The sequence below is a fragment of the Mastomys coucha genome, unplaced genomic scaffold (genome assembly GCF_008632895.1).
Source record: "Mastomys coucha isolate ucsf_1 unplaced genomic scaffold, UCSF_Mcou_1 pScaffold20, whole genome shotgun sequence".
NCBI lineage: Eukaryota > Metazoa > Chordata > Mammalia > Rodentia > Muridae > Mastomys > Mastomys coucha.
The window spans coordinates 18,281,690-18,307,991 of NW_022196903.1; the positions used below are offsets into that span (position 1 = coordinate 18,281,690).

At 36.3% G+C, this 26,302-nt stretch overlaps 1 protein-coding gene across 4 annotated transcripts in view; it reads left to right on the plus strand.

Moving 5' to 3' along the window:
- Ptprz1 (protein tyrosine phosphatase receptor type Z1) overlaps positions 1 to 26,302 on the plus strand; it is a 178,770-nt gene that overhangs the window by 106,567 nt on the left and 45,901 nt on the right. For 2 of the 4 annotated variants that reach the window (XM_031381263.1, XM_031381264.1), the window contains exons 9-13: positions 5,087 to 5,271; positions 6,343 to 6,469; positions 13,791 to 13,837; positions 18,227 to 21,788; positions 26,098 to 26,242. In XM_031381263.1, coding sequence (XP_031237123.1) covers positions 5,087 to 5,271; positions 6,343 to 6,469; positions 13,791 to 13,837; positions 18,227 to 21,788; positions 26,098 to 26,242 — 4,066 coding nt within the window. The remainder of the gene's footprint in view (positions 1 to 5,086; positions 5,272 to 6,342; positions 6,470 to 13,790; positions 13,838 to 18,226; positions 21,789 to 26,097; positions 26,243 to 26,302) is intronic. The other 2 variants (XM_031381265.1, XM_031381266.1) reach the window with 1 other exon arrangement.

Genomic DNA, 26,302 nt, shown 5'->3' on the forward strand with positions numbered 1-26,302 from the left:
GATTTCTTTCCTAGGTTTTGTATCTCCAGGGTTGTCTCTCTTTCTGATTTCTTTATTGTTTCAATTTCTATTTTTAGATGCTGGATGGTTTTGCTCATTTCTTTCATGTTTGATTGTGTGTTCCTGTAGTTCTTTAAGGGATTTTTGTGTTTCCTCTTTAAGAGCTAGCTAGCTCTTTACATGTGTTCTCCTGTATTTCTTTGAGGGTGCTATTTATGTCTTTCTTAAGGTCCTGTATCATCATCATGATAAGTGATTTTAGATCTGAATCTTGTGTTTCTGGTGTGATGGTGTGTTCAGGACTTGCTATGGTGGGAGAATTGAGTTCTGGTGATGGCAAGTGACCTTGGTTTGTGTTGTTTATTTTCTCATGCTTGCCCCCTGCCATCTGGTTAACTCTAGTGCTACCTGCCCTTGCTAAATCTGACTGGAGCCTGTCCTTTCTGTGATCCTGCTTGTGTCAGAACTCCTCAGAGTCAAGCAGTCTCTGTGATCCTGTGATTCTGGGATCCTGGGATCCTGGGATCCTGGGATCCTGGGCTTGTTAGATCACCTGGAAATGTGGCTTTCTCTGTGTGTTGTGGGACTGGCTGCAGAGCTTGTGCACAAGGTCCCGCTGGACCCAGTTACTCCCAGTGTTGGGACAGATGTTGGTTCCTGCTCACCTCTAATCTCGGGTGTGTCAGAGCACCTGGGAGTGGAGCTTCCTCTGGGTGTTGTGGGACTGGCTGGGGAGCATGTGCCCAAGGTCTGCTCTGGACCCCAGCCCCAAAAGGGATTTTTTTAAAATAATGTTCTTGTTATAATAAAGCTCAAGTTTTATGTGCTTCACAACACAGGTGAGTTAGCAAGTCAAGAGGAAATTTTCCATGGAAGGGAGGCTTCTTTATTTTTAAAAAGCTGCATGGAAATCTATTGCTGTAGAAACCTCCTAAAATATATCCATATTTTAAATGAGTTTAAATTGAGTAACCATATTATGAGGGGTGATAATAACCCAACTAGACATTGTATGCTACCAAGTAAAAGACCCAAGAATTAAAAATGAATTCCATCATTTTGAGTTGTTCCATGACTTTGAGTTGAAGATCTGATAGGCTTTCAATTTTATTGAACTTTATTGGCAATTGCCATTGCTATTGATTACACTCCAGAATTTTTTTTTTACTTTTTTTTAATCTATTTTTTTCTTCATATTTTTATTAGATATTTTCTTTATTTACATGTCATATGATTCCTTCTTTCTCAGTTTCCCCTCCAAAATACAAACAAACAAACAAAAACAACAAGAACAAAGCCCTATTTCCTCCCCCTCCCCATGCTTGTCACCCCACCCTCTCCCACTTATTGGCCCTGACTTTCCCTTACACTGGGGCACAGAACCTTCACAGGGCCATGGGCCTCTCCTCCCATTGATGATCGACTTTGCAATCCTCTACTACACTCCAGAATTTAACAGTAAGATCCTATTACTGAAGATACCGTGTGCTTATGTCAGAGAATATGGAGAAATCTAGCTAGAAGTCAACTTCAGCCTTCTGGATTACATTCATACCACTTGAAGACACCAAAGGAGAAAAGTAATCACCATTCTCACCTAGCTCTGAATCCTGAGAGCTACAATAAAGACATACCTACAAGATATGCCTGATGGTATGATAGCAACACAAACATTATGGGTGTAATCAACCACTTTTTAAAAACTGGATTTAAGGCCCACTCCACAAGATGGAACTCATCCATACCCTACGTTGTCCACAAGACCAAGAACCTGTAGCTAGGTAGACAGATCATGGGTCTTAAGGAAAAGTCTACTTATATTATTCTGCTAAATAAATATAGCAATAACACAACTCATAATGATACATCCTCATATGTATAGACCCGTGAATGATGCAACCTGCACTGGAGATTTTCTTTGCAGTGTATGGTAATTAACACAGAAATTTACAAGTGGCCAACAGGTAGAACATAAGAGACTTTGGAATGCTTAGCTTTCAATAGAATGTCTCTGCCACACTGTCCACTTGGGGCTCAAAAATCTATACAGAGAAGGAAGAGGAAAGATTCTGCAAGTTGAAGACATAAGGAAACAGTGTCTTCCAGCTACAGTGGAGCAGGTGCCCACTTATGAACCCACAGAGACTGTGTCAGTGGCTCGAGACCTGCACAAGCTTGAGCCAGACAAAATCCCGTACAAAGAAGTGGAAATGAGCATGAATCCCACTTCTAGCCAAGTATCTATTGCCAACAGAAAACTACTAGGAGAAATGATGTCAGTTTTCTTCAATTGAGTGACACTGTGCATTGTAACTACTCCTAAGACAGGAGTAATCCGCCAACACAAACAGGACTTCACAATTTTAAGAGAGAGAAAACGTGACATTGAGTGGTTAGGAAGGTAATGATCTGCAAATAGTTGAGAAAGAAGAATGAAGAAATAAAAGAGAAGTACATAAGTCCAAAGTATTGAAATAACTAAAACGTGATATCAAAGAAATAGAACTTCCTTTGAAAAGTCTCACTTCATATTGACTCAGATGGTTAACATCTCAACCATCTCCTATTTGTCACTAGTAAGATCAGATGACATGGACAAGCCTGAGATGCTAGATAAGGATGCTGTGAGTGTGTCTCAGCTAACACATTTCTACTTTTCTCAAGACCTTTGAGTTTTATGTGGTGCATTAAACTATCTGAATTTTAAAGAGTACCTCTTAAAAAAGAGTGTAAGTCATTTTAAAGTATCCATTTTTCTCCAGAAAGAGGAACTAATTTTAGGACAAGAAGATCTACAATTATATTGCCAGGAATCCCCTCATACCTTCTATAGGTGCACTTCTCTACCGCGAAGAAGGAGATGGTCTCATTTTCCCAGCTTCTGTGATGATCGTTTTCTCAGCTTCTGTGCTGCCCTTATTTTGATATTGGCTGATTGTTTTCTGCCATCTGGTGGAGAATCACAGAATAGTCACAGACAGCATTATACGATATAGTCTAAACATAACTTAGAAAATATATTTTTGGTCTGAATTCACATTTTTTTCACAATGAAAGAATTTTCCTCTTATTCTTTTTTTAAACATTTTTATTAATTATTTTGTTTATTTACATTTCAAATGTTGTCCTTCTTCTTGGTCCCCCCCTCCATGAGTCTCCTACCCAACCCCCTTCCCTTCACCTCTTAGAGGGTGCTCCTCCACCCAGCCATCCACTCCCACCTCAAAGGAACACCTCACTCTCACCACCCCCAACAAAAAACTAACATGACTTGTTTGCAGAAAAAAAATCTCTAACTCATGTAAATGTATGCCTGTATTCATTCAAATCATATGCTTATATTTTATGACTAATTAATGTACTGCTGCAACCACAGAATTGATCTGCTAAATTGCTAATACTCTGTTTAAGTCAACATACTTACGCAGGGAATTGTTAGTCGTGGTTGCCCTCATGTGTTTATGAGATGAATTACAAACTAGAAGAGACAAAAAAAAAAAAAAAAAAAAAAAAAAAAAAAAAAAAAAAAAAAAAAAAAAGAAAGAAAGAAAGAAAGAAAATCCACTAGGATCACAGTCTGAAAAGGCTGCTGGCATATTTCAGATGTCAAACCATGGGGATTGTTAGATCTAAGACACCTGCACACTTACATGACACAGCTTTGTAGTTTCAGATATCCCTTGAAAACAGTGCCTGGACAGTGAATTTCCTCCTCCTTCTCCTCCTCTTCCTCCTCTTCCTCCTTACTTACTCTCTCTCTCTTTCTCTCTTATTTTTAATTAATTACTGTATTTATTTGCATTCCAAATATGTCCCCCTCTCAGAGTTCTTTACCCCATTCCCTTTGTCTTTGAGAGGGTGCTCTCCCCTTTCTCCACACCCCATTTTCCCTCCCTGGGGAATCAAGTTGCTACAGGATTAGGCACATCCTCTCTCTGTGAGGTCAACCCTCTGATACAGGTATGCCTGGGCCTCAGACAAGAGCGAGTAAGCCCTCTGGTTGGAGGCTCCCAGGACCCAATGGGGGGTGACCTTACCCAGTGAGTTTGTTAATTCATCTTTTTTCTGAGGGATTTTCTCTCCTTCTGCTTTGCAAATGTCTATGGGAACTAACCTTTTCTGCGTGAGTTACTCTAAACATATCACATGTACGTGCTGCAGAGCACCAAGACTGTTTCTAACAGGACTGAAGTTTGGCTCAGTTCCCACCCAGAGTGATCTTAAAGTTACTTTAAGGAGTTTTGAAAATTTTTTCACAGTATTATTTCCACATGAGACAAATATCCTAATTCCCTATAGTTATTTATTTAATCTTATAATGATGCCAGAGATGGATTTCATCACCAGTTCTCAAAAAGACCAAATTGATGATTGTAGTTATGGTATGGATTTCTAGGGTTGGAAATTTTGAATTATTTCAAGGTTTCTCTAATAGCAAAAATATCCAAATATAGGACATGTTTTATAGTTGATTTTTTTCTAAGTCCTGAGTTAAATATGTTTGTCAAGTCTCAAACAAGGCATGTTACAGAAACCATTCATTGTTTCTAAAAATAAATGTCCATGTCAAATACTCTCAAAATCATGTTCTAAGCAATCACAAAAGAAAGGAGGGAGGGAGCTATTGCTCTTATTATATTTTAATGGTATTAAAGGGGCAGAAAATAATCAAAGTATGGCATTTTCAAGTGGGATTTCTGTAAAGTGACTAGATTGGGTTGGTGGGTGAAGCACCTGTGACTGAATCCTGATGGTGTTGTAAGGACAGAAGAGATCATACAGACAGTGAGGTCTACGCATACCCCCATGAAGATGCATCACAGTCAAGGGGCCCTCAACCAGGGCTTCTACCCTCCAGAACCTTGAGCCAGAATAACCCTCTTTTTTATGAACAGAATCTAATTTTAGGCACCAAAAAATCATCATCAGTGAAATTATCATGATAAAAAGGACAGAATATCTTATTTCATATTGAACTAAAATATAATTTAAAATGTTCAGAGAGTACATTTTATTTAATATACATCCTGGAAGCCAACAATGACTCTGCCAATGACTCACTTTTTTATTTCTTTTTTCCCTGAAGTGTGTAGTTCAGAACCAGAAAATGTGCAAGCTGACCCTGAGAATTATACTAGCCTTCTGGTCACGTGGGAAAGACCTCGGGTTGTTTATGACACAATGATTGAGAAGTTTGCGGTGCTGTACCAGCCACTGGAGGGAAACGACCAATCCAAGCATGAGTTTTTAACAGATGGCTATCAGGACTTGGTAACTATAAGATGAATTACTTTCTGTCTGATAACATTATAGTTTGACTTCCAAGGTAAGAGCTTACAAATAATTATGTATTTTTACTTTTGGCCACTTTACATTTTGAGTGAAGGTATTTCCAGGGAATATAGCATAATAAATAATGTCCATAGTTAGAATTATATACTAGAAGATCATGACACTGTCAACAACCTTATGGAAGGTGGATACATATGGAAAACTTAGGCATTGGACATAATTAGTGTGCCCCTCCTTTATAAATAAAGTGATGTAAAGAATCATTAAGTACTCTATTTAAAATCTCACATTTGGTCCAAGAATCTCACCTTACATAGGTTGTGTATTCTTTTTTTTTATTAGATGTTTTCTTTATTTACAATATTTCCTTTCCCAGGTTCCCCTCCAATGTGTGTTCTATACTATCAAAAGAAAAAAAAAACAAAAACAAACAACAACAAAAAAGAAACAGGTAGCAGACTTAAAAGTCCTTTGCTTTGCATTTCTAGATGACATATGTAAAGTGATAACTGGGCCATGACTTTGAGAACAGAATAATATAAAAGACCCTCTGAGCCATTCAGTGAATTACAGAAAATACAGTTCAGAATTGTTTTGTGACCCAAACCATGACGTTTGATTTAGTAGGGAAGGCTTAGCAACTTCTCATCTGCATGCAAGTGCAGAAAGACACTACCACACCAGGAAATCTCTGAGTTCCACATTTAGGCAGCAAGACTGGTCCTAGGAATCCACTTTAATTAACTTGCCATTATTAGTATGCTTGATAGCACATGGACACAATAGATAAAAATTTAACTACTCTTAAATTCATTTTTCTACACTATAGAGATAATAGTATAGGAGAATTGAATTCATGAGCAAATATTTCCTCTCACAATTTATAAAGAAAATGACTTACTGCTTTGTGAGCACACATGTACAAAAACACATACATGTGAACAGACATATGCATTTGCATGCAGGCACAAATAGTCAAGATTATTTTTTCACTATTAATAGTTTTCTGAGAATAATATTTTTGTATAAAATGTAATATCTTTCTTCTAGGGTGCCATTCTCAATAATTTACTACCTAACATGAGTTACGTTCTTCAAATAGTGGCCATTTGCTCTAATGGCTTATATGGAAAGTACAGTGACCAACTGATAGTCGACATGCCTACTGAGGATGCTGGTGAGTGCTTCTTGAGATGCCCTTCTACCTTCTGAGTAAATCATACTGTTTTGGTTACTGGGAACATGTCCTTTCTTCTGGATTTGTTGTTTATTAAGTGATTTTTATAGTTTATTTTTTATTAGCATCCTTTTCATAATAGTTGTTTGTATTGATTTTGTATTGATCTTAAAAATGCCTCTCCTCCCCTTCCTTCCCTGGTCCCATTCCTGCCCCAGTGGCCACCTCTCTGCTCTCATGTTGTATATATTGTCTTACACACACACACACACACACACACACACACATACACACACACAAAACCTCTTTCTTCTCTCTTATTGAGTCCTTTCTAGTTTTGTGACCTGTACCCACCTATTCCTACACATACTTAAAAACTAAAATCTAGAATTCACATGTGAATGTAAAAAAAAGGAATGGAAATTTTGACTTTGGGGTATGGATTACTTAGCCCCATACACTACTTTCCACCTTCATCAATTTTCACATCAATGTCATGATTTTTTTGAGATGAGTGACTTCAGTTCTATTGTGTATATGTACTACGTTTTCTTCATCCTTTCATCTGCTATGGACATCTAGGCTGGCCTCATTTGCTGCTATTGTGAATAGTAATGGTATTCTGTGAACAGCAGCAGTAAATATGTATGTGTTACACACTACAAAAAACTAAAGAGATGTTTCTAAAAACAAAAGAAAGACAGAAAGGGAGGGAGGGAGGGAGGGAGGAAGGGAGGGAGGGAAGGAGGAAGGAAGGAGGAAAAAAAGATGGATGTCCAATAAATATTTTAATAAGTGATCAAAATTTTTAGCCATCAGGGAAAGACAAATTAAAAGCACTCTGGGATTCTATCTCACCTTAATCAAGTAGCTCTCCTCAAGCGGAAGTAAGGGGAACAAGCAATGCTAGTGAGAAGTAGGGAAGGCATCTAAATTCACTATCAGTGGGAGGGAAAACTGGCATGGCCAATGTGGAAACCAGGATGGAGAGTTCTCCAAAACCTAAACACAGAACTGACTTCACATTCTTTTGAACAAAGAGAAAATATCTTTTCTGTTATATCTGGTTTCCCAAGAGGCTTGGAATTTAGCAAAAAGAATACAGAGCAATCTATAAGTTTATTATTTGTTTTATCAACTGATCATTTATTAGAGAGTTGTTAAGTTTCCATGAATGTAGGCTTTCTGATGTTTCTGTTATTTTTGTAGTTCAGCTTCGACTCCTGGTGAAATGATAAAATACAAGGAGTTAGTTCAATTTTCATGTATCTACTGAGGCTTGCTTTGGGACCATCTACATGGTCAATTTCGAAGGAGCTTCCTTGTGCTGAGATGGTATATTCCTTTTTTGGGGGAGGGTGAAGTAGTCTGTAGATATATGTTAGGCCCACTTGATTCATAACCTCTTTTAATTCCCCTGTTTAATTTATGTCTCCATGACTTCAACATTGGTGAAAGTGTCGTAGCGAGGTCTCCCAATATTAATATGTAGGCTTCAATGTGTGGTTTTAAGATTTAGTGTTCTTTTCTGAATGTGGGTCCTCTTACATTTGGGTCATTGATGGTCAGAATTGAGCCACTATCTTGCTGGATTTTTCCTTTGATGTATATATAGTTTATTATTAATGCCACCATTTTGACACTTACAAGATAAGAAAAGCGAGATCTATTTGTGTTTGCAAAAATCACTAAATGGAAATGAATGAGTAAATATTGAGACTTATTTGAGATTTAAACGTAAGACTTTGTTTAATTTCATTTGTACTTATTTCCTTTCCAGCCCACAAAGCATGTAGTAAGTATACGCCATCCTAGAATCGTGGCAGGTATTTTCAAATATCTATATAAAGCATCTCAAAGCTTACTGTAAATATTTTCCACTTATTATACTTTGATCCAGGGGATGCTTTTATCTCCCTTAAGACCAGTCTTATTTTCACAGAAACATGAGTTGTTTCTAATTATGTTTATCTGCATGCATCCTTTCAAAACATTAAGAGAAAATCTTTTGATCTCAAACATATGCAATAAACAAATCAAGATATAGGCATCATGTGACAATTTACAGATTTACATAGCCTTGCTTTTATTACTAAAAGTTTTCAAGTGTTAGAGTTGATGTGTGTGTATGTACATATATACAGATGTACATTACAATATACATCATCACATAAATGTGTATATACATACATAATGTTCTTGGTCATCCCTCTCATTCTAGTCATTACAATGCTTACAAGTTTTCATGTCAATGAGTAGTTATAACATAACTATGTTTTATGTGCAGAGGGAAGAATGCCTTTCTTTCACTGACCAAGGGCTGTAACCTGTTAATCTAATGTGAGCTCACATGATGAGTATGTTTCATCACCTTGTGTGATCGACCGCTGAATATCACACTGGATTCCTTTCTCAACCAATTGCTACAACACCTGTCAAGCTGTTGCCCATTGATGACTCGTTCCTGTGATGGCATTGTTGGTTTTTAATATTATGCCTCATGGCTTCAGTATGATCATTTTTTCTATTGCCTTTTTTTAGTTTTTTTTTCTCTTAAAATTGAGTTGTTTTAAATCTTATTCAAAAGTGAGACTCGCAGGAACTTATATTCTGAGTTGTTATGTTCCAGAGAACAGCAGCTTTCCCTAAAGTTCCCCCATGTGTGTCTATCCATAAAACAAAATCAGTAACAGGATAATATTGTCCAAGCTGGCCAGTAATATATAAATAGACCAGCATGCATTATATGAAAATTCTCCTACTCTTACTGATGCACTTTAGTATGAATTATATTGGGCATGTTCACATAACTATCTTCCTTAGTTAAATCACTCTCATCTCTGAACATAAAGCAGATTCCAAGGAATTTATAAGAAATAATTGCTTCCTTTTTTCTGTTCTACCCAGGTCACGATGTCACAATATCTAACTTTTTGAAAATTTTTTTTCTCTTTTTCGTTTTGAGATGCTTATTGCATATATGATCAGAAAGATGTCTTCTGAATAAACTTATCTCTGAGTGCTTGGTTTTTAGAATGAGTCTATGTTGGCACACTGCTAATCCTTGTAGTATGTTCTCATCTGTACAAAATAATAAGTATTACAACTGAATCTCTATTTATTCAAAGGATCTGGACACTGTTGAACATTCTATGATGGGACGCTAGGTTGGAACTACCATTTAGTCTCCATGGATGTGTTAATCCCCTCGAGTGCTTTGTACAGTACTGATGCTTTAGTAAAGGGTGGTATTTGACAGGATAATCTAAGAACCCAAGCTAATGAACACAGTAGATAGAGTATCCCCTAACTACACCCATAAAAAAACTCCCTTCATCAAGAACCAGTTTGTTTCAAGCCTGGAACTTTCTTACTATCTATGAAGAAAACCCTAGTTCTTTTAGACTGCTACCTCTGATTTTAAAGGCTAAATTTTAGTTCACTTACAATTCACATTAACTTAAATGTTGTTACTATAGTAAGCATGTCTTAGTTTAGTCTGGACAGTGATATTACTTTCTAGTTGGGCAAAATACATTGCTTTCTAGTTAATGAATCTTGTTATTTTGTGGCTAATGTAAGAATATGTTAGGTGGGCCATTTCATCCTGTTTTCCATAGCCCTACTTTTCCTGGGTGATGTGATAATACATACCATTGAATTATTCTGTTGTTATTTAAGTTGTTTTCTAAATGCTATATCACTTATTGATCTTGTTCAAATGAAGTGAAGGTGACTGGTAATCGCCCTCATGCTTGCATGGATCTCAAGTATTCACTCAATAGCTAAGGAAAAGGCAGTCTTCTAAATCCAATCTTTACCTTCCTAAGGCGATTAAATTTTGCATTTAAATTGATAATACTTTTACAACTTTATCACATCTTAATGTTACTTGTCACTACAATACAACAATATTAAGAGACACTAATATCCATTAAGTATGATTTTAAGCAATATCTTAAAATACATGCATAAATTCATATTAAGAAAGACAATTTAAAAGTCTTTTTAGTGTTGAAAAGAAGTATTCTTTTAAAAGACACATTAGGAAGTTATCTTTACAAATGAATAATTCATGAGTATATTTATTTCATTGTAACTAACATAAGCATGTTTAATTCTCTTCTCTGATGAAGATTATACAGGATAGAGGATGCTTTTACATATAGAGTTTAAGGTTTTAATAACTGTATGTGTTAAATGTAAGTCCATGACAAAATAAACCCACATGCTTCAATCTCCATGCACCGTGTGCTTTGCCGTTTGTCTTCGGGTACCTTGCTGCATCCCTGCATCTGTCATGGGTCCTCCTGCATCATGCCATGGTACTAATGTCATGGAATCATTATCCTTTAAATTACACATTGAAGCAATTGGAGTCTCTATTACTTTTACCTTTTGCACTGTGAAACTTGGCTTATCCTCAAGCAATTAAATAACTTGGCTGTCAAACTTCATCAGTTGTCGCTTCTTTGTATTATGAATATGGAGGTCCTCATGATCTACTAATGTATTACTTTTAAGTATACATAAGATTACATGGGCCTCAAAACAGCATATGTCACCTGCATTTGTCCAGCTATTACACAAATGTGAAGTGTAAGTATCCACAAAAAATAAAATAAAATAAGACACAGACACAAGTTCACTATCATATTTTATTCCCAGCCTTCTTGGAACCTATTTTGCTGAAGTGAGGACACTCTATAAACCAATATAATTTGCAAACATTTTATTTATCAGTAATACCCAAGTCAACTGGCAATTATTAAAATATCAGCTACTATTTTTGAAGAAAATACCAGCAAGGGGAGATGAATATGAGAACTGTTGTTGGTCATCTCTATTTTGGATGTAGGGGTTTTAACCCTTCATACTCAGAAGTGCAGCTTCTTCAGACTCTTGAAAGGAAACACAGTTTATAGAATTGTCCTATTTATGAAACCCAAGAATTCCTATTAAAATGACCTGAATCCAGTTGGAAACCAGAGTCAAGATCTTCGAAAGTGAATTTGTACTTAGCATTGTGAAGGCTCCTAAGGTCCCCATCCATGAGACTGACATGGGATCAAGAGGACACTCAGGTCCCTCCAGAACCTAAGGCGGTTCGGAGAAGGCTTGTTTGTTGCAGTGAACAGCAAACTCTCATACAGCAGCAGTCACTCAGATTCTAGGGTAACATGATTGATTAGTACATGCATTTCACATTGGGGGAATCATGATCCATATAGTTAACATTGCTCACTAGTAAAAGATGAAATCTATCAAATGTAACATACACTGAGAATGTTGAAATGAAAGCAAGCCAACCTTGACCCCAACTCTGTCAAATAAAATCCGTGGTCAGATGATGGTAAACAGCCTTAAAAATCTGAAACATCTCCTGATGCATTCTGAAAAGAGTAAAAAATTGTTGAGTTTTTTCATACAGGTGAAAATATATACTATAACACAGACATCATTAAGAAATATTTTATTATTGTCTGCCCTTGTTATAAATAAAATGGTTCAAAGCAGATGAGAAGACAGGGCTTCTGGGAAACCCAGGTAGTGTCTCATGGACTGAATTTGAAGATTACTACACACATGGACTTTTCTGCTCTAGCTGTAGCTTTCAGAAGAGTAAGTTGAAGGTTGTTTCGGCCACAGCATTGCAATGTTATTAACTTCCCACATGTTGGTTTTCTTGAGGGTTACAAAGACTCAGGTGTTTGAGAGAATTCAAATGACTTTAACTTGGACCCATTATGAGTAAAGAGCTTGGAAACAAGACATGGGGAGATGATTACACAGGAACAAGAACAGAGCAATTGATCCATAGAAAAATTGGCCAAACTCACAGTCAACTCATCCATGATTAAAATAAGGTGAATTTGAAGTAAGTCTAGGAGTATTTCAAGTGAAGATTTTCACTTTGATAGTACAGAAAATTAGCAAGGGTAAGTCACTTCAGAATAGCCAAGCTTTTAAGAGTATCAAGGTGAAATCTTAGGAAATGGGGACATTTCCTAAAATTAGACATTATGTGATTTCTTTTCTAAACAGAATTCATGTGCCTAACCACGTTTTTGAGTTTATAGTTATTAATACCCAAGGAGTTTCTGATGATAAGAATGAACTTGTGATAATGTTTTTGATTTTATAGTTAATACTCAAGGGGTTTCTGATGATAAGAATGAACTTGTGATAGTTTATATTGAAAGGAAAGTCAAAATAAGATGAATATTTAATGTCCGTTCAGTTATGCCATGGAATTTCTTTAAAAGATGCACTTAGTGTATAAAGACTTAAACACAGGGCATAAGCAACATCAAGACAGAGAAGAGCAGAAACTGCGAATGGAGTGCAGGGTTCAGAAAAGCCTGAACATCTGAAAAGCATCATTATAACAGTTCTCCCAAGGCCTCATTGCTACTGTGCTTATCCCTTTCTCAGTAACCCAGATGCTTACCTGAAGCCTGAGAAATAGCCACCAGCTCTCAGTAATCTGTCAGTGTGCTAGATTCCTTTCTGGACACCAAGAACATCTTTTCCTGACAAGTGCTCAATCACTGAACTATATCACTGGGCTCATAGCCTATTCTAACATTTGCTAATAGATCTTATTATTTTTTTTTTTTTGGCAACAATAAAAATACATTGATTCTAGTTGGTTGGGAAAATGAAAGGCAGACTTGAATGAATGTGAGTTACTGGGTTCTCTACAATATTGTAAATGCTGTTAGCTCAGTTTCCCGGGAGAAAACACATAAAATCGTTCTAGATTTCTCTGCAGTCAGCCTGCGCTGGAGCTTACTGATAATAAACTCTTCCTCCGGTCCAGCGCACGATCCTGTATTTATATAAGTATAAGCACAACTCAAATGAGCTCAAGCAAATGGCTTGGCTCTTAGTCAGAAGAACTTCAGGAGATTAACCAAATCAGAAAATTCATCCTAGCCAAGGGTCTAGAAAGTCCCAGTCAGATCTATCAGCCGTGAAGATGCTCTGATAAGAAATTGGGCTAGTTTTTACTGTTAACATTTTCTCTATTGTGCCGTGTTTTTTCCTTCTTAGCTTTGATGGGAGTGGGAGTGGGCTTGGGAAAGACAATTTGAGTGGAGATAGAGATCGATGTAAATGCTTTCACACATCACTCTGTAGTGTTGTCTCCAGTTTGTCAGTGTTGAAACTAGAATTTGACACTTTTATTTGGAGATATTTTCAACAATAGTGACTTCTCGGTTTTCTTTTAACTTTCTCTCTTTCCACCCGAAGATAAGCCTATGAGGCTGCAGGAGTTGAATTAAAACTGTTAACAATATTGTTTTTAACTTTTTAGAACTTGACCTTTTTCCTGAATTAATTGGAACTGAAGAAATAATCAAGGTATCATAGCCATTTTTATATTTAAATGTTTTAAAATGTAAAAGCTTATCAAGAATTATTACTTGGATTTTAGATTCTATTGTACTGTTGGACTAATTGCTATGCTTTAGTGTCATACACACATTTATGATTTATGAAAAACTTGGAAGATGTTTGATAATTGTAATAGACAAAAAATAGTTATGATGAAAAAAATCAACTTTACAAATAATTATAGCTATAAACTATAGCTACATTGGAACTTTGCAGCATCCAATTTTTTTCTAGCAATATTGTCCTAGCTTTTGATATTGCTACAGTTTATAAATAATCAATGACTGATGGATTTGTAATAAATATAAGCCAGGTTATAAACAGAATATTTTTGGTATTTGAGCTATTCATATAGAAAGCATACATTTCTAGCACAATGTCCTCAAAGTAAATAAACATTTGAGAATGTAAACCAATTTTAACAATATCTTATATTTGACATGAGAGAAAATAACTGAGTGAATGTGTATTTCAGCCTAACCCCAAATGTATTGTTCATCACAACTGAAACTGTATTTTCAAAGATGAGAGTACCTACTTTGAAAAAGACATGCGAATATGTCCAAATTGTGTGGAAGCAGAGAAAAAGTGATAACTAATAGCATTATCCAATAACAGATTTAAATCAGGTTACCATTTTCCATATATGATTGCCTCAATGATTGATATATCTATGGGTTACAATGGGTTATCTTACCCAAATATTTTATTCTACATTACAAGTATTCACACAATTTATCTAGGGAGAGCTTTGTGTGTATGGCCACACGCTCATGTTCACTTATATGTAAATAATGCCTAAAATTACTGATCAATTTTACAATTGAAATTACTAAAATTACAGAATCAAACCAAAAGAAGAAAAAATGTTTGCTATGCTGCTAAATCAACTCTTTATCTGATAAACTGAAGCAAGCCCTTCGCTCTAGTAATTTAGTAAATGATATTTGGGTTTCATTGTGTATGAAATACAGTCTACAATTACTTTTCATTATAATTACCATGATTCCAATTCCCTATTTATTTTTATTCTTAATTAATATTGACATTAAAGAAATCTCAGAGGATGCTTACAAAATTGTTTGAAATCTTCCAATGTTAATTACTAGCAATTTTTTATATAAATCTACAGCATTATAGTTGTAGCATTTACTTGTGTGAATAGGCTATATATTCTAGCAGTATAAGATTAAGGATGTTAAACTATATATATATATATATATATGTATATGTGTGTGTGTGTGTGTGTGTGTGTGTGTGTGTGTGGGATGTTACTTGTGTCACCAACTATGTGTATTGCAAACAGAAGCTGTAGAAAAATAAACTGCAATGTTTTCAAATTATATCTATTATAGCCTATTATGTAATAGTTAAAGGTTCCTCAACAAGAGTAGGAAAAATAACACAGCATATCTGTCCAGGATCCAACAAGAAACAGATGTCACAGTCAAGTGTACTCACTGAAGTTGATTTAATAAAAAACTATTCAAAGATGCATGAGAAGGTAAATGGATGTCTAGAAGAGGCAGTTTTCTACAATTGGACCTGCAGCTGTCAGAGACTTTTGCTCTATCTACACCTGAAAGGCAGGGAGAAAGTAAAGTGACTGTGTTCCAACAGATACTGTGACCTTGGTAGAGGGACAGGGCCATCCTGTGATGAAAATGTAGGTGGAAAGACTCCTAGACAACATTCTTACTCTCGTACTTCCTACTTCCTAATCCTACAGAAAGGAAAATTGTGGAGAACCAGGAAGTAAAGGGAAAGAATGTATAGCTCACAGACAAGAAGGCCTGTATGAAGGCATGGTAGAACTTTAAAAAAATTTCTTTGTGTGGAAGGTTGTGACCTGGAAGAGAGAGAGGATTTATGAAAAACTGTAGTATTTTTGGGTCCCATGGCAGTAACATCCAAAGAAGCAGAAATATCATTTTATAAAGTAAAAATAGAACACAGTTCACACTACTGTGGGAAAGGATTCAGACATACATGGGACTTAGAATGATAGATCCAGGTACCCTGATTAGCCAATTTGATTTTACATGTCAGAATATTGCATCCTATTGAAATTAACTATCATAGTATATGGTCAGGCCAGAATAGATACATTAAATAGTGTGTTTCCCTACAGTGTGACTTGGAGATGGGTTGAGAATGCTGTTCAACCTACCCACTATTTACTTCCTAAAACTTCTGATCCTATTCTTCGTATAGGAGTGAATGAAAGAACCTGAGAGCTAGGTGGATTGTATCCCATGAGGATTTTTAAGTCCTGAGTATTGAAATAAGAAGGAGATCTGCTCCACGTAGAAAACATTTCTTGAAAACGTTAACATTTCTGCATGATTAAAGCTTTAAATTTAAAGAAAAAGTTGAGAAAACAGGTGTGGTGATGTGGAAAAAAAGACGACAAATTACAATTGTGCAAGTACTTACAGGAGAGGGTATCTGTTAAAATGTTTGTAACCATATAAAACATATAGCATAAATGATATACTCTTGAAATGGTGACGCAAGATACTATGACCTAACAAAATCCAGCAAAGCGTAGAGAATATATATTTTTTATTGGATATTTTCTGTATTTACATGTCATATGATTTTTCTTTTCCCAGTTTCCCTCCCAGGAACAAACAAACAAACAAACAAAAACAACAAGAACAAACCCCTGTTACCTCCCTCCTCCCCATGCTTGCCACCACACCCTCTCCCACTTATTGGCCCTGGCATTCCCCTACACTGGGGCACAGAACCTTCATAGGACCGAGGACCTGTCCTCCCATTGATTATTGATTTTGCAATCCTCTACTATACACATGCTGCCAGAACAATCAGTCCTACCATGTATACTCCTTGGTTGGTGGTTGAGTCCCTAGGAGCTCTGAGGGTACTAGTTAGTTCATATTGTTGTTCGTCCTAGGGGGCTGCAAACTCTTCAGCTCCATTGATCCTTTCTCTAACTCCTTCATTGGGGATCTTGTACTCAGTTCAATGGATGGCTGTGAGTCTCTACATCTGTATTAGTCAGGTACTGTCAGAGCCTCTCAGGAGACAGCTATATCAGGCTGGCTTGTCCTTCCTTCAGTCGCATAGAGAGTATTTGATCATCTCCCTCAGATTCCAAGAGGTGTCTTACTGACCATCATAAAATTTATAATCTAGAATTATAATTTAGGATTAAAATTTAGGATCTTTGTTTATATTGGTGTATAGCTTTTGCCTCAACATAAGCAATTTGAAAACAGATGGTATCCACGGGGCTTTCATAAAATTGTTATGGAAATCTACATGGTTTACATAAGGGTATGATAAAGTGTGTTAGTGTGGAACATAAACAAAGATGAATATTAGTGTTGGGGCTCACAGAAATAATATATAACAATACATGACATATCTTTGAGGAGATTCAGTTTAGAAAGGGGAAGAAAGGTTAAATGATAACTGAGATTAAATTAAATATGTTCTATGTTCATTTTCAATAGAAGAGAAGATTCACTTAATCTTGTTAGAATAATCTGGGGATTTGAGAAAATGCAGACTGCTCGACTGTGTTCAAGTTGTAAGGAGACCCTTGGAAGTAGACTCCTACACAGATAGAGAAATGAGCTTTTGAAGGAAAGGCTAACAAGTGCTTAGAGACAATAGGAAAGGAGGGGTAATCATGACTTAGTTGAGCAGTGTTTTCACTGTTAGGATCATATGTGATTCTTGTAGGTAGGCTTCTGTTTTTCCTGGCAAGTAAACAAGACTGGCATCTGCTGAGAATGAGACAAAGAACAGGAGATGGAAGGCGTGAACTATGCTTGTTGTTGGGGATTAGTATGGAGTGGCATCAAAGAGCTAGGCAGGTTCTTAGATTTTTAATATTGAGGAATAAGATAGAAATTCTATTTCATTAAGCTGAATATGGGTTCTCAGAAAAACTGGCTCAGATTATGAAGCAAATATTTTTGTGATATTATTTTAAATATTTTTGTAGTATCCCTTTGGTTCCTTATTATGTAGTATTAAAATGTAGGCAGTTATAACTAAAGTGACTTCATTTAGTTCAATAGCTTTCCATAGTGAGTATAAAATAAAATTAATAGGATATATGCCTGTTGAATAGATATATAGTATGAATAAAGTAAGATAGGCTAGAGTAGAGTAGAGTAGAATAGAATAGAATAGAACAGAACAGAACAGAACAGAACAGAACAGAACAGAACAGAATAGAATAGAGGATGGTGTCCTATGAGGGTCAAAAGTCAAGGTCACACAAGTAAAAACTCATAGTATAATACTGTATAAGATATTTATACTTTGTTTTTCTCTAATTTCTTTATGCTTTCTCTAAATTTTGTTTGCCTCCTACAGGAGGAAGAATATGGAAAAGACAATGAAGAAGACACTGGCTTGAATCCTGGTAGAGACAGTGTCACAAACCAAATAAGGAAAAAGGAACCCCAGGTTTCTACCACGACTCACTATAATCACATGGGAACTAAATATAATGAAGCCAAGACTAACCGATCTCCAACAAGAGGATCTGAATTCTCCGGAAAGAGTGATGTTCCCAACACATCCCTGAATTCTACTTCCCAACAAGTTGCTGAATTAGATTCAGAAAGAGAAATTTCCTTGCCTTCTCAGACTGGAACTAACCTGCCACCACACAGTGTGGAAGGCACTTCAGCCTCCTTAAACAGTGGCTCTAAAACTATCTTTGTCTTCCCACAGATGAACTTGTCTGGGACTGCAGAATCCTTAAATATGGTTTCCATAACAGAGTACAAAGAAGTGTCTGCTGACATCAGTGAAGAAGAAAACTTACTGACTGATTTCAAGTTCGATACGGGAGCCGATGATTCTTCAGGCTCCAGTCCTGCAACCTCCACTGTCCCCTTTTCCTCAGATAATATATCCCATGGATACATAACTTCTTCAGACATGCCCAAGGTAATCACATATGATGTCCTTAAGCCAGGATCTACAAGAAATGCTCCAGAGGATTCATCTCCATCAGGTTCAGAGGAATCACTAAAGGATCCCTCTCTTGAAGGGAGTATATGGTTTCCTGGCTCCACAGACCTAACAACACAGTCTGAGACTGGATCTGGCCGAGAGAGCTTTCTCCAGGTTAACTCCACGGACATACAAATTGATGAATCGAGGGAGAGAACCGAGTCATTTTCTCCAGATGCTACCGCGTCACAGGGTCCTTCAGTCACAGACGTGGAAATGCCACATTATTCTACCTTTGCCTACCTCCCAACCGAAGTAACACCACAGGCTTTCACTCCATCCTCCAGACCACTTGATTTGGCTCCTACTGTCAACATCCTCCATTCGCAGACAACTCAACCAGTATACAATGGTGAGACACCTCTTCAACCTTCCTACAGTAGTGAAGTCTTTCCTCTAGTCACCCCTTTGTTGCTTGACAATCAGACCCTCAACACTACCCCTGCTGCTTCAAGTAGTGATTCGGCCTTGCATGCTACGCCTGTACTCCCCAGTGTCGGTGTGTCATTTGAATCCATCCTGTCTTCCTATGATGATGCACCTCTGCTCCCATTTTCCTCTGCTTCCTTCAGTAGTGAATTGTTACACCATCTGCACACGGTTTCTCAAACCCTTCCGCAAGTTACTTCAGCTGCTGAGAGGGATGAGCTGTCTTTGCATGCTTCTCTGCTGGTGGCTGGGGATGATTTGCTGTTAGAACCCAGCCTTGTTCAGTATTCTGATGTGGTGTCACATCAGGCCACTACTCATGCTGCTTTGGACACATTGGAATTTGGTAGTGAGTCTGCTGTCCTTTATAAAACGTCTATGGTTTCTCAAATTGAATCACCCAGCAGTGATGTTGTTATGCATGCCTATTCTTCGGGGCCTGAACCTTCCTATGCCATTGAGGGCTCCCACCACGTGCTCCCTGTTTCTTACAGTTCTGCAATACCTGTGCATGATTCTGTCGATGTATCTGATCAGGGGTCCTTACTTATCAACCCTAGCCATATATCAATGCCTGAGTCCTCGTTTATTACTCCAACTGCATCATTCCTGCAGCCACCTCCAGCCCTCTCTGGTGATGGGGAGTGGTCTGGAGCCTCCTCTGATAGTGAATTGCTTTTACCTGACACAGATGGGCTGAGAACTCTTAACATTTCTTCACCTGTTTCCGTAGCTGAATTTACATATACAACATCTGTGTTTGGTGATGATATTAAGCCGTTTTCTAAAAGTGAAATGATGTATGGAAATGAGACGGAACTGAAAATGTCTACTTTCAGTGACATGGTATACCCTTCTAAAAGCACAGTCGTGCCAAAGATGTCAGATGTTGTAAATAAGTGGAGTGAATCTTTAAAAAAAGACACCTCTTTTTCTATATCTAGCATAAAGAGTGTGTTTCCAGAGTCTCTTGCTTATCCCACAACTAAGGTTTTTGATCAGGAGATTAGTCGCGTTCCAGAAATTATCTTTCCAGTTCAACCTACACACACTGCATCTCAAGCATCTGATGACACTTGGCTCAAACCGGGGCTTAGCACAGACTCAGTGCCAGCGTTCTCTGACACTGCTTCTAATGAAGTATTACTTCTTTCAACACAGCCCTTGCTCTATGAGGCCGCATCTCCTCTTAATACTGAAGCGCTGCTGCAACCTTCCTTTCAGGCTTCTGATGTTGACACCTTGCTTAAAACTGCTCTTCCATCTGTGCCTAGTGACCCAGTACTGGCTGGAACCCCCCAGGTTGAACAAAGTAGCTCTTCCATGTCTCATCCCATGGCATCAGAGTCTACTTCAAGCGAAAGCACGCTGTACTTTACATCCGTACCTGTTCTCGATATATCACCTTCTAAGGTGCACTCCACTCCACTTCAAGGCTTAACAGTTCCTCACTCGAGTGAGAAATATTTTGAACATGGTTTGCTTAAGAGCAAAAGTCCCCAGCAAGTGCTGCCATCCTTGTTCAGCAATGATGAGCTTTTTCAAACTGCACATCTGGACATTAGCCAGGCCTATCCTCCAACAGGGGGGCATGCATTTGCCACTCCCGTTTTATCAATTGATGAACCACAAAATACGCTTATAAACAAGCTTGTGTATTCTGAGGAAATTTTCACACACACTGAAATCTCTATTACTGATAAGGTACTTACTGGTCTCCCAACGATTGTTTCTGATGTACTTATATCTACTGATCATTCTGTTCCATTAGGACGTGAGTCCATTTCTATGACAACGATTTCTCCCAACAGAGATGATTCTGTGACCACAGCCAAGTTGCTTCTTCCTTCTAAAGCTACTTCTAAGCTGACTCATAGTGCCAGATCTGACGCCGATTTAGTGGGAGGTGGTGAAGATGGTGATGACTATGATGATGATGATTATGATGACATAGATAGTGATCACTTTACTGTGAATAAGTGTATGTCATGCTCGCCCTATAGAGAATCCCAGGAAAAGGTAATGAATGACACAGACACTCAGGAGAGCGGTCTTGTGGATCGGAGTGGCCCAATTTCACATTTACTATTTGAGAATACAGAAGAAGAAAATGGAGGCACAGGTGTAACTAGGGTGGATAAAAGTCCTGATAAGTCACCATCACCAAGTATGCTACCCCAACAGCACAATGATGGAAAAGAGGACCGTGCCATCCAGATGGGTAGTGCTGTCCTTCCTCACACCCCAGGATCTAAAGCATGGGCAGTTTTGACAAGTGATGAAGAGAGTGGTTCAGGGCAAGGCACCTCAGATAGCCTTAATGATAATGAGACTTCCACAGATTTCAGTTTTCCAGATGTTAATGAAAAGGATGCTGATGGTGTCCTAGAAGCAGATGACACAGGCATAGCTCCGGGATCTCCACGGTCCTCCACACCATCTGTTACTAGTGGGCACTCAGGAGTATCCAACAGTTCAGAGGCAGGTTAGTTATGAGCAAAGGGAAAGAATGAGATGTGCTGATTTTCTTGCTATGAAAGTAAAAATAGAAGAATCGTGGAAGAAAAGAATTCTGGTCCACCAGCAGACCTTCAATTTTTAACCAGAACATTCAACCATTTATAGCTCTTATAAATATGATTTTACTCATGATTTCAAATGAATATCCAACATATTTTGGTCCTTGATTTGGTTATCTTCAAAGTACATTGTTTGTGTGTTGTTACTAATTCCTATCCTACAGGATTCCTATTGTGTGTACAATCAATTATGTATGCATAATATACCATTAGTATATTGCAACGCAGTGTACTGTGTTAAGACAATTTAAATGTTCATACTTGTATTCTAAAATAAGTTGTAAACCAATTCTATTGGATTTAAAATCTCACTAATATGCTATGAACACCTGTCCAACAATGGAAATCAAAGAGACACCTCATATGTGCACATCAGCTTGGAGAGCTTCTAAAAAGAATTACAGGGCTAAGATGTGGTAGCTAAGGAAGGTTTTTATAAGCATCATATTGTTTTTAAACTATCTTTCTTTGAGCTTCTTTATGTTGCCTAAAGAGGGCAGTATAAACCAGCAAAATACATTCTACTTTGTGTTTGTTACAGTATTCATTCCAACTTAAATAATAGACATGAATATGCATAGTATGTATAGGTATTGTGTGACAAGATGTAAAAAAAGAAAGAAAGAAAGAAAGAAAGAAAGAAAGAAAGAAAGAAAGAAAGAAAGAAAGAAAGAAAGAGCGAAAGAAAAAGCCTGGAACCTTTTCTGTGTAGATGCATTTCCTTATTAGTACATTTTATGCAAATTAGTTTATTAGCCAGATGTTTCTTGGAGCAGACTGCAACATGAAATACAGATGTGTGCTTTAAATGTCAATGGTAAAAAAACTCAAGTTTCATTCCATTAAGTGTATAAAAAAAAAACCTAAGTGATTCCATTGAATTTGGCAAGAATTTTATAATTTGTTTGATTAAGTGTTAAGGTATTTTTTTAGTTAACAAAGAAAGTATTTAAATCTTAGCAAATCAAAAGATAAGCTAATGTGTAATGTAATATTGAGTTATAACTGAACAGAACTAAATATTCAAAATTCACAGTATAGAGCCAGTCTCATTAAAATATATCCTCTCTTTGTTATTTTCATCATTCACATTAGTTGTAAACTCTTTAGTATGGCAGCAATTAAGAGACTATATATTTAGATAGGGCAGCTTCTTTTTTCTGTATTCTGGCTTGATCTCCATTTAACATTGCATTTCAGCTTCAATGTCTGAACTGATGTGTGAGAAGGAGTAATGAGTCCACGGGTCACTGTAGTCAGGAGTGTTGTTACATATGTGAATTGTTATCCATCCTCAATTATAGCACTTGTTTTTCTTTTTATATTTTTAGATTTATTTGAAAGGAAAAGATCATGAATATACTGTAATGGAAAGACCATACATATACATATATAACAAAGCACTACACCTAGAATTACTGAAGAAAAAGTAATTTCTCTTAGATGGACTAATTAGATTTTTTTAACTGTTAAGTTCCCCCACTAATGAAAACAAAGCAATATGGATATAACATTCATCTTCAGGAAATAATATAACCAATGAAGGAAGTAGGATCAAATAGAATTAGGGAGACATCTTTTTTTTATCTATTTTTAAAACTGTATCTGTAAACTAATTCAAAGTCAGTCTTATCCATTTATTGAATATTCCCTAATCTGAAATTCATCATTTATGTTACTTCTAAATTGTAGAAAAACTGACATGATGTTTCTTAAGATGATATAAATAGGGCAAATATATTTGAGAGTGAACATAGACTGTAAGTTTCTTGATCTAGCTCATAGAAAGTCAATGCAAAACTAACCCTGGGAATGTATTATTAGTGTCTGTCTCTTAGAACATGCTTACATGATTGAGAACAATAAAATATATTTTATGCTTAAATTTCCACACCAAAGTTATGCTGTTTTATTCTCAGCCTTTAAAATGTTAATCTTATTCTTTATTGCTTAACTGCATTACTGTCATTTAAATAACCCATCTACTAAGTCCTAGAAAAGGAAACATTTTAGTCTCTAATAAATGAAAATCCATGTTATACTCAAAAGCACACAAAGCAGCTAGCAGACTGTACTCTCATAAGGTATGCCCTCCTATACAAAATTCGTAGGTTTCAATAATTTGTAAATACCATAGACCTATTCTATATACTCAGTAACAGAGTTCAAGGTCACATTTTTCAGAGAACTTATGAGAAAGTCCACAGAGAAGGTGGTAGATAGATAGATAGATAGATAGATAGATAGATAGATAGATAGATATAATAGATGTTGATAATAGATTAGAGAGATGGAAATTTACATATATAGATACATTGTTAGATACATAAATGATAGATAGATAGATAGATAGACAGATATAATAGATAGATAATAGGGTGTGTTGATAATGCATGCATATGAATGTAAAGTGCATTTATGTTATTCATTTTCAAGATATATATTTCCCACATACATTACATGTATAATATGACGTATTTCATGTGTGGCTTATACAAATGTATAACCTAAATATTTAGCTATACAAACCTATACAAAATTATACATAGTATATTTTACAATAAACCTACATGGCCATAAAAGTTATATAAATTTCATTAACACTTTTTGTTCTTAAACTTGAACATGAGCCTGATTCAAAAAATGTAGTGAGTTTCATTAGGGTCCCGTATTTGCATTCTTTAAAATTACAGGTGGTGTTATTGCTCCTATTCTGCGGTTTATAGTTTAGAGCTGATGATATAGAGACTATTAACCACCATTTGTCATTTCTGGGCACCAAAGGGTTTGTAAAGCAGATGACTTCATTTATTCCCCATAAACTCTTTCCATTTAGATAATAGTTGTAATAGAAAAAAATGTAGAGAGCCATGGGAAAATGAAGATGCTATTTTAAATGTTATAGGACATTTTGCTGTATGGGTCATCAGATTATTTATGGGACTATATGAGTTTCCACAGACATAATGACCAGAGCATATGAATGACCTAAGTAAAAATTCAAAACTTTGGCTTTCTTGCAGGAATATTCACTACAACACAAATATTGGTTGTTTATGATATTTTAATATATACACAGCTTTATGACTTTTAAATACATATCTTTGAATTCCATTTTTTAGCAAGTACATAGATGTACTTGAATTGTATCATGAAAATTGTAGATCTACAACATCTACATCATTGTAGAACTACAACATCAATTGTAGAAACATCTACATCATTGTAGATGAATTGAATTGTATCATGAAACATGAATTGTATCAAATGCTGGACATATAAAGACTTTGACGGGACCTTCAATTTAGCTCTCTAAGCATCTGTCCTGAAAGCAACCAGGGCCATGTAGAGTTGGAACAGCTCTAGTGAACAATTGTCTTCGCTTTCCACCAAACCCCTTCAAAGCAGAGGAAAGCATTCGCAGTTCTGAAGTTCTTTTTTGACAGCCTGGAAAGATAACTTAGTTACAGTCATTTGTTTTCAAAGTTTTTGTACAATAAAATACCCAACTGGACATAAAATTAATGGTTCCCCAACTTTTAGATTAATTCAAGTTGTCTTCAGATTTTTAGTCCACACATGTATAAGCAACTTATTAGGACATTTTTTTTAAGTTCACGTGGAATAAGTTTCATTTTTGATAAAAAAAAAAGCAGACAAGGATTTGAAACACATAATATGCATGAATGAAATTCTCAATGAAAAATAAAAAAATAATTTTGAAAATATTAAAAATCAACCCATGTTTAAAATAAGTTTGCTTGACTGAAAAGTTACTATCAATTTTTCTTAATTGTTTACTAAATCACAAGATTAAAATAAATACACTAAATTAATGTTAGAATATCAAAGTTATATCTGATAACTTAGTAAATAACACTGTGCTGTTTCCTAACCTTTATTTTTAACAGTAATTTTCTAATGTTGATACTTCAGTTTTCCTTTGAGCAATTTTCTTCCAACCAGCATTGTTTCCAGATCCTGTTACAACACCCCCACATCTAATGATTTCTGCTTATTTTTAATATCTCTAATATCTTGCCTTAATTTTTAAACTTTATTTTGCTTAAACTGATGTGTAGACAGCCTTTGCCTCATAGATTCGTAATTTTAAAGGTAAGTTTCAACAATGCAGGTTGCTCTTAATCAGTTGGAAACTGCCATGATTTTTCCTTCATCTTAAATCTCAACTCTCTCAATTTTCTCTGACTACAGAGGCCAGTAATAGTAGCCATGAGTCTCGTATTGGTCTGGCTGAGGGGTTGGAGCCAGAGAAGAAGGCGGTCATACCCCTTGTGATCGTGTCTGCCCTGACTTTTATCTGTCTAGTGGTTCTTGTTGGTATTCTCATCTATTGGAGGTAAGTTGAATATTTTGGAAATTTGCATTATTAAAGCTCAGACTTCTGCCTCTATTTAAT